Source organism: Myotis brandtii, unplaced genomic scaffold (assembly GCF_000412655.1).
Source record: "Myotis brandtii unplaced genomic scaffold, ASM41265v1 scaffold1018, whole genome shotgun sequence".
Classification (NCBI taxonomy): domain Eukaryota; kingdom Metazoa; phylum Chordata; class Mammalia; order Chiroptera; family Vespertilionidae; genus Myotis; species Myotis brandtii.
The window spans coordinates 818,639-832,817 of record NW_005353397.1 but is presented as its reverse complement, the minus strand read 5'-3'; the positions used below and the strand labels follow the sequence as shown (position 1 = coordinate 832,817).

The 14,179-nt window shown below is 42.7% G+C and overlaps 1 protein-coding gene across 3 annotated transcripts in view; it reads right to left on the bottom strand.

Moving 5' to 3' along the window:
* Positions 1-14,179, bottom strand: part of ENOX1 (ecto-NOX disulfide-thiol exchanger 1) — a 564,230-nt gene that overhangs the window by 160,894 nt on the left and 389,157 nt on the right. For all 3 annotated transcript variants that reach the window (XM_005853253.2, XM_014535489.1, XM_005853252.2), the window contains 2 exons: positions 3,729-3,902; positions 2,297-2,503 (listed from right to left, as the gene is read on the bottom strand). In XM_005853253.2, the coding sequence (XP_005853315.1) occupies positions 2,297-2,503; positions 3,729-3,902 (381 nt within the window). The remainder of the gene's footprint in view (positions 1-2,296; positions 2,504-3,728; positions 3,903-14,179) is intronic.

Sequence of the window (14,179 nt, the reverse complement as noted above, 5' to 3'; positions counted from 1 at the left end):
ATAACAGCTGAGCAGGCAGGGCAGCTTGAGACTGGCTAGTGTCCCAACTGCCTAAGCAACTTTCCCTTGCTCATGTCCAGACCATTGCTTTTCAGACATTTCTGGTTCCAAAAAGCACCCTCTCTTTCACCAAAACATAATCATTAAGGCCTTAAAAGAGATCTGACGAGGCTGTCTCTAAAATTAGCTTGGCCTTCAGATGTGAACCCGGTCCTAAAATTAGACAAGCCTTCCATCTGGGCTCAGGCTTGCAGAAGCTCACACGCAGGAGGAGCAGCCCTCCCTCCTTCCTGTTCCTCACATTAATCAGCCTTTCAGATCTTCCTGGGACTGATGCTGCAGCCTCCACAGGGCAGCAGAGGCATAGCTGGGAGATGCCCATGCACCCGGGCAGGGGGGCTGGAGGTAAGGCCTTTGCTGGGGGTTCCTCCTGTCTCAAAAGGGCAGACCAAGGAGCAAGGCAGTGCCCTGCTGAGAAGCAGGACCAGGGTCCAAGCTGGCAAAATCATAACATCAAGGCATATATAAAGAAGTACCTTCACGTGCCTATGTTGGGCGTCTTCATCTTTGGCAATGTATTATGGGGTTTCTGATTGGGTCTAAACATTGTGCTCTGTTGGTGTTAAAGCACTTTTCATCTACGCTAACCCTCTCATCTAATCAGGTGGGATAAAGTAATAGCTTTATTGGTAGTGCTGGGATTAGAAACAAATCAGTTTGTCTTTATCATCATCAGAACGTTTGTGTTAAAACATTAATAAAATAACCATTTATGTACTGAATGGTTCCTATGTTGCAGATGCCTTGCTAAGCACTTAAAATCCATTATCTTGATTTATTCCCCATAACAACCCTATGAGGTAGTATTGTCACTATCTCAATTTTGCAGATGAGGGAAAGGAGTCTCAGAGGGAGGTTATCTTGCCCAAGGCATGTGAAGCCCAGTGCCAGGCACTCAACCGAGTCCCCAGTTGTCTAATGGATCGCTCTGAGGCTACAGCTCAGGAATACGTGAAAAGTAAAACATAGCTGTCTGTGTGTTGTAAAATATCTTTATCTATGTTTCACCTTCCATCTCCATTTTGGAAAGCTGTCAGATTTTTTCCCCCCTCTTTGTAAGGTTTTATGGGAATAAGGGGTTTAAAGTTCTCCATATCACTATCTTGCTCAGGAAAGTTTCTGCCTTATTGGATTAACCCCAAAGCTTCTGGGGTTTGCAAGAGAATTTCATGGCCGATTGCAGAAATCAATCTGCAGTAATGTTCAGATGTGCTTTGTTTTGTTTTCTTCCTATCCTTTTTTTCACCTTGCCCCATTGGTTTTGCCTCAGGAACAGGGAGGTAGTGCCCAGAGGGACTTGCTAAAATATGCAGATTGAGAGTGTGAGGAAATTGCAATGAGTTGAATCTAAAATACATCCTTCTAAAGCAGGGGTCCTCAAACTACGGCCCGCGGGCCACATGCAAATACAAATATTGTATTTGTTCCCGTTTTGTTTTTTTACTTCAAAATAAGATATGTGCAGTGTGCATAGGAATTTGTTCATAGTTTTTTTAAACTATAGTCCGGCCCTCCAACGGTCTGAGGGACAGTGAACTGGCCCCCTGTTTAAAAAGTTTGAGGACCCCTGTTCTAAAGCCACATATCAATACCAGCCCGCAATTCTTAGATTGGGCAAAGGCCTTGCAGAGAGACTCCATACACTTGCTCTGACACCCACAGAGCGAAAGGCAGTATTAGGTCTAATTACAACACCTGTAAAAATCTCCCATGTAAATTGGTACCAAAGAAGCAGGGATCATGGGGTGGGCTTAACCAAGATAAATGTACAAACGATTGGGCAATGATACTGGGTCTTTCCCTGGCTCCCACAGACTGCTTTCTGCAAAGAACTGATCTTGATTTAGTCCCCTGGTGTCTAGAAAGTGAATCACTTCTGAAAAACGGAAATTATGCTAAGAGAGTACTTTAATCTCCCAGAGAATTACATCCAATAATCATAATGGTCCTCAGTATTCATAATATTGCTTTTCATCTAATAAGCACTTGAGATCATTAATTAGAAGCTTGATGGAATTCCTAAAGACTGGATGTGGGAAACCATTCCTGCAGCGAGGTGCATTCACAGACTTAAGGTGGAGCTTCTGGCAGCCTAGGGAAAAGGCAGAATCCCTCCTTTTCTAGCCCCAAACTGTAAGGACTTTTATTGTGCATTAAGGCAAGAGGGAATAAACTCACATTAACATCATAAGACATAACAAAATGCCCAGAAAACCCCTTATGGAATGCAAAGTACCAGAAAGGTAAATGGCTTTATCAACCATGAATTCCTCTGCGAAGCGAATGTGGCAAAAATTCTTCTTGCTTTTCCGAATCGCTGTGATATCACCACACTGTTCAAAGACTTCTTGAATAATTTCCTCAGTGGCATTTTCTGGCAATCCTCCGACAAACACAGTCTTACAGCCAGGAGGTCGTTCTCTTGTGGAAGGAGGTGGAAGATCTAATAATTAAGCACAAGAAACAGAGGGTTTTGCCTTTGATTTCTTTGCGCTCTTTTTTTCCGGTTCACCTGGCAAAAGTAAAACTCGCAGAGTAACTGTCTCCACTCTGGATAATGATAAATTTCTACACCGACTTACATTGATCATGGGCTGTCTTGTTTTTCAGTTCCTCTCCCCTCCTCCTCCCAACTTTCTTTTCTCTTTTTGTTCATTTCTACACAGAGTAGCTAGGCTTGTCCGTGAACAAAGATAAAGCAAATGTTAGCATAATTTCATTTCTCCTTCATAATATGGAAACCCAGAAAAAGAGGAAAAATCCTTTGCAAGGTACAAAGCATGATGAAATGACAACATGATGAAAAGCCTCGGTTCGTTATCTGCTTTGTCTTGTTGCGGGATAAGGAAGCAGCAAGGCAGAACGCAGAGAGCCGAACCTGAAAGCTCGCGCGGTACTTACTTGGCTGGGAAACCCCGGGCCTGAAAAAAACTTTTTTTTTTTTAGTATTATTCACATTGAAATGAGCAAACTATTAAATTTGGGGAAGGCTGTATAAAAAGATAAAATGTACACTGTCACAACATTTTACCTAGTTTATATGTAGATTACTAAAGCAATCTCCTGAAAAGTCCACTTAAAAAAGGCAACACTGATTAATATGAATAAAAAAAAAATCCTAGCTATTTAAGCCCATAAACGTAGTATCTGAGGCTAAATTAAAAAAAAATTCTGACCCACTTATTTCATCAAATGTATGTTTCCTTCAAGCAAATGCAATTTGGCCCAGGAAGTCTGAGATGCAGGCTCCCCCCAAAATTGCTAACCGTCAAATTAATTCAATTTTCCATCTAGCAAAAAAACATTTCAGAGTTTTTCTCCCGCAACTGTGAAGATGGATGGAAGTGCTCACATATTTCACACTATGTTCTGCAGCAAAAGTCAGACCTCAATGCATGCAAAAAGATTCTTAATGCTGGATATATAGTTCCAAATCACAGGTACTGCCTTTATGGTGTTGAGTCAGCTCATGGACAGACATATGGACATATCTCCCCCACATGCATTCTAACCTAGAGATAAGGAACTTCTGTGGAATGGATCCCCCCACTCTAGTATCTATGTGGAAGAATTCTGAGTCACATCTGAAAATGAATGCAATGCTATGATAAAAACAAAAGAAAGTAATTTAAATTGATAAGCAAACATTTCTCACAGACATCACTTACTTGGATTTTGAGGGAAAAGTGTGCAACTCTTGCAGTGGATTATTTCTTTGATGACAGTCACTTCTGTTGGCGGCGGGGGTGGTACCAGTCCTAGGCCTGGGATCATTGGGTTAATGGGGGTGATCCCAGTCATCATGTTGAGGCCTGGATCAAAGCCTGGTACACAGATGGAGTCTGGAAAGAACACAACATAACATTTTGGCTGGAGGATCTGAAATCTTTTACATTTTTCTAAAAATATCATTTGACTTTATGGTTTTTATTTTTTAGGAATTTCTCCTAGCACTGTAGAAAGCTATTCCAGAATGGGTGAGGAGAAAATAAAAGATGAACTTAAAACTACATGAAAAAGAAATTATACTATTTAAAACACTAACATGGCAGAATGGGACACAGCATATTAAAGTGTAAAACCATGCTTTGCTAATATTGTGAATGCGATTTCTGTTTCTTAACACTGATGTATTATTTACACTGCTTTATGACCCAGAATGTAGGAAGAAATATCATTTAAGATTGAAGTGGCCTGTGAATCTAATTGTCAACCTACTTTTATCAGAAGAGACTTCTTACCCAATTGACCTAGATTTAGAAAAGTTCAATTTATATGTGCACATTTTATAATGATGCATCCAGGTCCAACCTAACCCATTTCCCCCAAGAAATAAAAAAACACACAAAGAGATATTATAATTACCACGGATGGGTTAAATAGATGCAGGCTTAAAATTAACTATATACATTTTTTTTATTGTTATAGTATTACATGTCTCCTTTTCCCCCCAATTAACCCCCCTGCCACTCCCACCCCTGAGGGCAAGCCCCACCGCCCCAGTGTCTGTGTCCATTGGTCATGCTAATATGCATGCATACAAGTCCTTTGGTTGATCTCTAACCCGCTCCCCTCCCCGCCTTGAGCAGACCTTCCAACTATATACGTTTTTAAATCATACTTTCTTCCGGTAATTCAATCAGCAAATAACTGACTATCCTTCTGAAATCTTTATTCCCTGTATAAAAAAACAAATTTATGCCCTTATAAAAATTTGAAGGAGGCAGCAAAAAAAAAAAAAAGAGTTTTCCAATATAAGCACTGAATTGTTCTTTTAGTGTGATAAAGAAGCAAGTAATTTCAAAGGTGATATAAAGGGACTTTGTTGTTTTCTTTTTTAAATAAGTAAGACTTTTCTAAGAGCAGGGGCTGTTCAAATGTACTGAGTTTCTAGAGTAGCTGTGAGGGGATCCCTCTCCTGGGAGATCTGTTTGCAGAAAACAGACACTCCCACTGGCGGTGTGATAATGTTCCCAGAAAGACAAATAGTAGCACAGATGCCACCAGGCGTAGTGGTCATGGTGACCCTCCACCACAGTCCTCAGGGAGAACATTCCCTTCTCTTACTTTTCCTACTTTTTCTCCCTCCTTCTTCTACATGATTCTTCCTTCCTGCCCCCTCTCCTCTGTGGCTCTCAGGTACCGCCTGGGCCTGGGCCCTGCACAGCCTTGCTCTTTCCTCACCTGTGCTGAAAGGTCACATAAGCCCAGAGGCAGATGGAATGACAACTGCACCTGGGTTTACTAAGCCTTCCCAGAGCCTGTAGAAGGACCCACATATGCTCTTCCTTTCTGGGAAAAGGTTTATGATAGCTTTTCTCCAGCCACCCTGGATATTTCCACTCCTCCTCTGGGACGCACAGAATAAGCAGGGTGATGCTGATCTGTAATCTCAGGAGGACTGCTGTCCCACTTATTAAATCCATTTAATTTGATGATAGTGTATCACCAGGGCTTCAGCAAAATGAGGTTGCTGTTGTTGTGTTTTTATTTATTTATTTTTAAATTCTCACCTGAGGATATTTTTCCATAGATTTTTAGAGAGAGTGGAAGAAAGAGGGAAAGACAGAGAGAAATATCGATGTGAGAGAAACCCATCCATTGGTTGCCTCCTGCACCAGCCCCGACCAGGGCCGGGAAGGAGCCTGCAACCAAGGTGCATGCCCTCGACTGGAATTGAACCCAGGACCCTTAGGTCCGCAGACCACTGAGCCAAACCAGCGAGGGTGAGGTTGTTATTTTATTTTAAATATTTATTTTTGTGGTTTTTTAACCCTAAATCTAAATGCAAAATAAGCATTGTCTTTGAAAGTAGCCACCTTGGCATTCTAGTCACTTCCTCTATAATTATGATTCTCATTTTCTTCATCTGTAATGGGATTTTTGACTGGAGAATTTTCTGGAGCACTAGCATTCCAGACTCCAGGGCTCTGTGCTGATGTTGCTCAAAACCACGGTTTTACCAAAGACATACTATAAACATTTGGAAGTAACAGAGACAAGACTCAAACTTGGGTTATTTATTTGAAATCCTCATAGTTTCATAGATCTTATTCCCACTTTACCGGTAAAGAAATTGAGGCTTAAAGCATTCAGTGACATTTCCAGCATCACAAAGCAAACGTGGCAGAGTAGGAACTAGAGTCCGGGTCTCTGCTCCATGTTTAAACAGGTCTCTTTTTAACTACTTCAAAGTTTCCACCTAGAATGACCCAGCTTGACCATTCACCTAATACATGCCACTACTAGAAATTTACTCTTTAAAAAAATCAAGACGTAGCCTTCTGATCCCCAGGCCAATTCTAAAGGAAAAGTTCCAGAACACAATGGTTCTCAATGTCATCATCACTGAAATAACATACTGGCTTTCACAGTGAATATATTAGAAATAAAAATGGGAATATCAGCATGTTTATGCCTTTACTTAAGCTCATTCCAAACATAAGCTTTGCCCGTCTCTTTCTTGGCCTGTCCCTCACTATTGTTTGCCAATCCAGGGTGATTTAAGGCTGAAACCGCTCAGGGCTGCAAACCCTGGAATGAGAGCCCGTGAATGATATTAACCAGATGTTTCCCACAAATGAGATGAGAAGCCCAGTGCCTGCAGGCTGTTTTGGTTGTAACAGACTTCTGTTCTCTTTATGAAGGCCACATAAATAAATAGTCAGGAAGGGGAATGAAAGACACTACTCCTGAGCAAAATATTTAAATGTACAGCAGGCATTACTTGGCTTTTTCCGAGACACCCAGAGAAGAAACTCTGGGGTTTAATGGAATCTACATGGTGAGTGTGCTAACTTGAAAAGAGCTTAGAAAGGAATTAACACCTAAATTATGTTGGACCCCAAAGGATCTGAAAATCAGTATTTGAGGAAGTAGGGAAGGATTAAACTTTTTTTTTAAAGTACCACTACTTTTTTTTAATATATTTTATTGATTTTTTACAGAGAGGAAGGGAGAGGGATAGAGAGTTAGAAACATCAATGAGAGAGAAACATCGATCAGCTGCCTCCTGCACACTCTCCACTGGGGATGTGCCTGCAACCAAGGTACATGCCCTTGACCAGAATCGAACCTGGGACCCTTGAGTCCACAGGCCAATGCTCTATCCATTGAGCCAAACCGGTTAGGGCAAAGTACCACTACTTTTTAACAATATATGAACGATGAAAATTGCTTTCTCGAACAGCATAGGAACCTACTATGTACTAACTCGTTAAAGCCAATGCACTATTTCCGAAAGTCTGAGAAAGACACACACACAGGACCACACAGGTGAGGAGAGAATGTTCGCTCTGAGAGTCAGTTCCTTGCTAAGGAAAGGTGTCCCTGTGAACTTCAGAGATAATGAGCTATAATCCCACGGGAAAAGAGGAAGAAGGCTTAAATTGCAGCAAGAAAGAATCCAATTAAGTATATGGTAGAACTTTCTTTTAGAAACTGCACTTGAACAAGAGGGAAGGTTATTTATTTCCAGGACTGCGGCCCTGTCAGCTCCTCTCTGTATTGCTGACTATAGGCACAGAGGCAGCAAGGCCAAAGCTCAGCAATGTTTCTTTTTAGTTGTCTTTTCCCAACCGAACAAGACACAAACAGAAACAAATATCTCATTCACTGGTTCATATGTAGTCCGGTGTTTAACAATTAGATGGGCATTTTTCAGAGGGCCGTTGGGGTTTTGTATTCAGAACTTTGGAGGCATGGTGGTTTCATTCATTCACTGATTCATTCATTCATTCATTCATTCAGTGTTTACTGGGCACATACTATTGCCAGGATCTGGAGTTACAGTGGTAACTATAATATGTTCCCCACTTGGGGAAACAACTGAGTTTGAGGAGAGCAAAAAGGATGAGCACCAAACTCAAGAGAAGAGCTAAAATATGATCTTAGGCTCAAAGGATTAAAAGAGCCATCCAGGAAGGGACCTGCCCAGGAGAGCCTGAGCCGTCTGGGAATTCCAAGTAGTTTCCTAAGTGAGCACTCAGTAGAGTGGCTACAATGTTCTTAGGAGCCATGGGAGTCAGATTAGATCAGAAGCCACCCTGCCATTCAAGCTAGTAGATCGAGCCTTATTCTCTCTGGGGTGGCAGCAACTAAATGTCAGTCAGATGTGCACTTGGCCTGGCCAGAGGCCCATACTGACTGGGCTGCCCTCCCTCCCTCCTTCTCTCTCTGTCTGCTGACCCTAAAAGGCTTGCCCCTTTTCTGCCTTAGCAAAAAGTCTCATTTGAGGTGAGAACTAGACCTGATTGGAAGAAAGGTAATAGAAGCGAGTCTCCAGTCAGGGCTGGGCATAACTAGGTTAGGTGTAAGTGTGGATCCTGGGCTAGGCTGGGCTGCAGCTGAGGGGACACAGGTAAGTTGTCAGCGCCAGGATCAAGTCTGGCCCAGAAAGTAGGACATAGTGCTCTAAGAGAAAAATACAAGAGAGGCAGCAATCAAGCCAAGTGGTAGCACTGCACGTCTAGTCCTGGGTAGGGATTGTTAGCAGCAGACACAAGACCAGTCTAGGCAGGCCAGTGTGCCAGGGGGTCACTGGGCACATGTCACTGGGCCTGAATCCCCTAGGTCTAGGGTTCTGACTCAGGTCAGGGGGAACTGAGGTTTGGCAATAACATTACAGTGTCACAGGTCAAGAAATACCAGGTAATCATGCAGGTTAACTGAGTTGTGACTCAGACTGGGGAAGCAAGACAGGGTCCAGACACCAGAACCGAGGCCTGGGGTTTGGGATGGAGGTAGTTCCAGTTATCAATCCTGGGACACAGGGCAGAGCCTGACCAGTGTCAAGCCCAGCTAGATGCTGGGTCCCAAAAGGCAGGGCTCCAGGGCCCCCTTCCTCCTCCATGAGACCCAGATGAGACCTCAAGTGCATGGAGAGGCTGAGCACGTGGGAGCAGCGCCCAGGACTTGTGCCAGGCAGAGGGGCAGACGGAGGGGCTCTGACGCGCCTGCAGTGGCTCCTCTCCCTTCTCCAGAAGAATTATGGACCCAAAATATGATCTATCCTCACTCAACATGAAACCACAAGATACACATTCTGTTTACTGGAACAGGATGGAGAAACCGTTTCTCACAACAGTGCCCCATTGCAATTTCCAAGCCCTGTTTGACTGTGTCAGTTAAGATCATGAACTATTACAGTAATGCTTTTTTTTCAGTTCCATGTCCTCCTTTCTCAAATATTCTTAAAATTATTTCATGATCAACAAAGGAAAGCCATTTTTATAAAGGTGACCTTGAAGTAAAAGGCTCCCATCACAGCTGGTTCCTTCACCTCTCTGGGCCCCGGGTCTCCATCAGGTGAATGCAAACATCAACACCAGACAAACTTGCTCCACAAAATGGGGGCATCAGAGAGGCCAGTCTGTGCAAAAGCAGTTATCAAAGTGCTAAGGGGCTGAGTCTGCAGTCCAGTGCACCTGTGATGAGGTCCTGGGTCGGCCATGCCCTGGCTTTGTGACAAGTAATCTTTCTAAGTTTGATTTATAATATCTGTAAAATGGGGATAAGCATATTTAAATGTTAATATTCTTGTGAGGATGAAAAGGGATTAAAAAAACCCAAAATGTTTAACCTAAATATCCAGCACATGGTAAATACTCAGTAAATGGTAGCAATTACTTACAACATTAATACATGTATATGTTATGGGAAATAATATAACATTGTCTACACATAGAGGATCATGATGATGATGGCAAAGTGTTTCGTTTGACAAACATGTGAGTGCCTGCTAGGTGCTCTATGTTTTTCTAGGTACTTTGCCTGAAAAGGCATTATACAGTATGAGTCCTTCCTTCATAGAAGTGAGAGTCCAGTGGCAGAAACAATAACCAGAAAATGACAATACAGTATGACAACTTTTGTGAGACATTTGAATAAGAGGTGCTATGGAAACACAGAGAAGGGGCCATGAAAACCAGTCTGGGTTGGGGGCTGTTATGGGTTGAATTTTGTCCTCCTGAAAATACATTTTGAAGAGCTAATCCCTCTGGTACCTGTGAATGTTACTTTATTTGGAAATAGGGTCTTAACAGATGGAATCAAGTTAAGATAAGGTCATACTCAATTAGGATGTCCCTATGTAATATGACTGGTGTCCTTATAAAAAGAGAAGAGCCCTGGTTGGTGCGTTCAGTGGTTAGAGCGCCGGACTTGCACAGAAGGGTTACAGGTTCAATTCCAGGTCAAGGGCACGTACCCGGGTTGTAGGTTCGCTCCCTGCCCCTGATTGGGGCCTGTGCGGGAGGCAACCAATCCATGTGTCTCTCTTACATGGATGTTTTTCTCTCTTTCTCCCCCTTGCTCCCTTACCCCCTTCCACTCTCTCTGAAAAACAATGGAAAAAATATACTCAGGTGAGGATTAACAAAACAAAACAAAAAAAAGAGAGAGAGAAAAGAGACATTGATAGACAGACAGAAAGACTGCCATGTGACAATGGGACAGTGATTGGAGATAAGGAGCTACAAGCAAAGGAACACCAAGGACAGCAACAACAACAACAACAACAGCAAAACAGAAACTAAGAAAAAGGCATAAAACAGGTTCTTCCCTAGATCTTTCAGAACGAGGATGGCTCTGGCCAACACCTTGATTTCTGGCTTCTGGCCTCCAGACTGTGAGAGAAGACGCCATCCAGTTTGTGGTACTTTGTGGTGGCAGACCTAAGAAACTAAACGGGGGATAGTATCATAGAAGGAATCCTTGAGGAGGTGACAGACAACTTTAGTCTTAAAAAGGATAACTTCTATGTATGCAAATAGAATGTAAAAATGGTATTCCCCAAATATACACATCGGAATAAGCAATGCAAAGATATTCTAAAGCAGTGGTTCTCACCTCATGTTGTGACCCAACCATAAAATTATTTTCGTTGCTACTTCATAACTGTAATGTTGCTACTGTTATGAATCGTAATGTAAATATCTGATATGCTGGATGGTCTTAGGTGACCACTGTGAAAGGGTTGTTCGACCGCCAAAGGGGTCACGACCCACAGGTTGAGAACCGCTGTTCTAAAGGTTCTCTTTGGAAAAATATTAAAAACTAGTCCCCAGGAGGCAGAATTGCTCCTATGTTTTCCCCTTTGTGAAAAGACAAACTTTGAAGATTGTTACCTAGTTATTGAGGACAAATTAACCACTCAGCTTATAAATTAACATACTAGTGTACTTATAAGTAAATGCCAACAAGCAGAATCTTTAAGAAAGTAAAATTAGCCCTAACTGGTTTGGCTCAGTGGATAGAGCGTTGGCCTGCGGACTGAAAGGTCCCAGGTTCAATTCCGATCAAGGGCATGTACCTTGGTTGAGGGCATATCCCCAGTAGGGAGTGTGCAGGAGGCAGCTGGTTGATGTTTCTCTCTCATTGATGTTTCTAACTCTCTATCCCTCTCCCTTACTCTCTGTAAAAAATCAATAAAATATATTTTTTTTAAAAGAAAGTAAAATTAAAAACTCTTCAGTGATCTTTCCAAAGAGATCCAGAGGTGTGGAGATGTGTCTTCCATTGAAACCCAAAATGTATATCCAAAGTGAGTTCCTGGAGCCCTGCTGTGCACACACTACAAACAAAACCTCATTCTGTCAATAAACCCCTGTCTCCTTTGACCAGTGATGCAAACAGAGGAAATGCAACCTTCAATGGATACTTAAGTAATTTTGACTTGAATGGGGAGTTATGTGTCCATATTTGAAAAGATGACACGACACACAATGAAGAGACTTTCATAACTTCTGACCAAAACTGGTGCAGAGAAGAGCTGACTGCTGAAAGAAGTCTGTCAGATCTTTCCAGCAACCTGCACACGAAGCCTGCACTCAGAACCAGATTTGTTTTGAGTGGGCAGGAGGGGAAAGCCTATCAAAGATTCTATGAAATTCACTTACACTGGGCCAGGGACTTGAATTGACACCAGAGCAATTCTGTGCAGAGGCCTGAGCTGTCACACTCAGAGTAAGTCACTCTGTGTTTCCTGAACCTACTGAAATACACTCTCCAGATGCAATGGGCCTCATAGCTCAGGAATAAAAATCATGCCGGCACATATCAGTGAGGCATGGAGGGGATCACTTTGACAGGAAGCAAAGGCCATTGGGCGTTACCAAAGATCCTGCCATTTCAAAGCTGAGAGACTTGGACATTTCCTAGTCCGACCCCCCTTGATTGAGAAAATTGAGGCCCAGGGAGGTAAGTGACTTGCCCAAAGTCTAGTTAAGAGTGGAGCTGGAATTAGAATCAAGAGTCCTGCTGCTTCATCACTGTGCCTTTGAGTTCTCCAACTTCACTCCACTCTGTCTTCCTCAAGACACATCTAGTGACGATACATTCACTGTCTCCCAAAGTGGCCCATTTTATTTCTTATTAATTTTCCCAATGAGAGATTTATCTCTCATCTGTTGACTCAGAACCTGATATCCTGTAGGGAAATCCATTGTCTTTATTCTGCACTCCTGGGCTATGCTCACAGGTAATTCTCTTTCCTACCATTATCGACCAGATCCATGAAGAACGCTCACAAGAATAGCGGAATCTTCTCTCAGCCAGCCTTACCACCCTGCTTCCTTTAATCCTTCCATGTAATGACTCTCCTTCTCTAAAACCCACTTTTGAAGACATCTAAGATTATCCCCAGAAATGGTACAGGTAGAAAGGTGTCCCACCACCTGCCTGGAGGGCCAATAGCATCCTGGGCCCCACCACCCATGCACGAATTCATGCACCAGGCCTCTCGTAGATAGGCCTATGGGGTCCTATGGGGGGGGCGGGGGGAGGGCCCAGGATGCTATTGGCCCTCCAGGCAGGTGGTGGGACACCCTTGCTGGCCCAGGATCTCTCTACCTTTCGGAATCCTACACTTTATATTTTTTATGGACTTGGAACTAAACACCATGGTCATGTTTGAAGGCTTACTTTGTGTCAGGCCTGTGTTGAAAACTTCACATCACATCTTTAAGTGAATCTTTCCCACAGTCCCCTTCACAGCTGACACAGGTCTAATGACCTCATTCAAGTAAACCACAAGTCTTGTCTAATGGCACAGTGCCATTATGCAACCTTGAGGAAGACATTTTGAAACAAAATAAAAGAGTTTACATTGACTTTCCCAAAATCTATCTTCATAGGTTTTCTTCCTGTTTCAAATTTTCCCTCCTGACCCTCAATGTCTATATATTGTTAGGACAACCCTTTCTTAAAGTTCCTGTCCCTTCTAATCCACCAGCACATTTCTCTTCAAAGGTCAGACTCAGCCACAGAAGCAGAGAAAATCCTCTTAGACAAATCCATTTAGACACCTTCCCTAACACTGACTTCTTCTGAACCCTTGTTGTTGATTTCCAGTTTTGAGGGCCATTGCCAAATCTCATTGCATGTGCGGTCATTCTTAATTCCTTGTGTTGGAGGCTCATGCTAACTTATTTTCCCTGCTCCGTGACCTGCTGGTACCTGCTCACTTGTTCTACATCTTGTCTGAATGTACTCCATAGCAAATCATTTGCAATATCGGGGCCATGCATCCTACCATTCTTGGTAGACATGCTTGAGCAGATTAAGTAATCTGAGGTGAAGGTCTGCCTATTTCCTTCAGTGGTACTCTCCCTTCCTCTCAGTTCCTAGTTTAAAAACCATCATATGCCAAGACTTTTCAAACAGACCTACCTTTGAATGGTTTTCTACATCATCATTTTTGTCCCCATTGCTATTTAGGTTCTCGTTTGGAGTATTGCAAAAGCCTCTTTCTGTGCCCAGAAGCTATAGCTTCTATATCTTCCTCCCTCTTCTTCTGCCCTTTCCTCCTCCCATCCCTCCCTCCACACCCTTCTCATACGCCTGGACCTGGGATCAGCCAGTGGTGCCACAGAAAACCCATGAGAATAGACTCTAATTGGGGCCTCTAAATTACTTATTTTGAACTTCTTTTCACATCCCTATCTCATTAGCTGATGATTAATTTTCTCTCTGTACTATGTTACGTGACTTTGTACAGCAGGACTGTTATATAATGATTTTTTAAAAAGCACTGAATAGGCGCTTGGTGTTCTCCACTTTGTCCTGACAGGCTCATGGCAGAGGAGCAAAAAGTAGAGGAAAAAGACTGTTGAATCTTAAG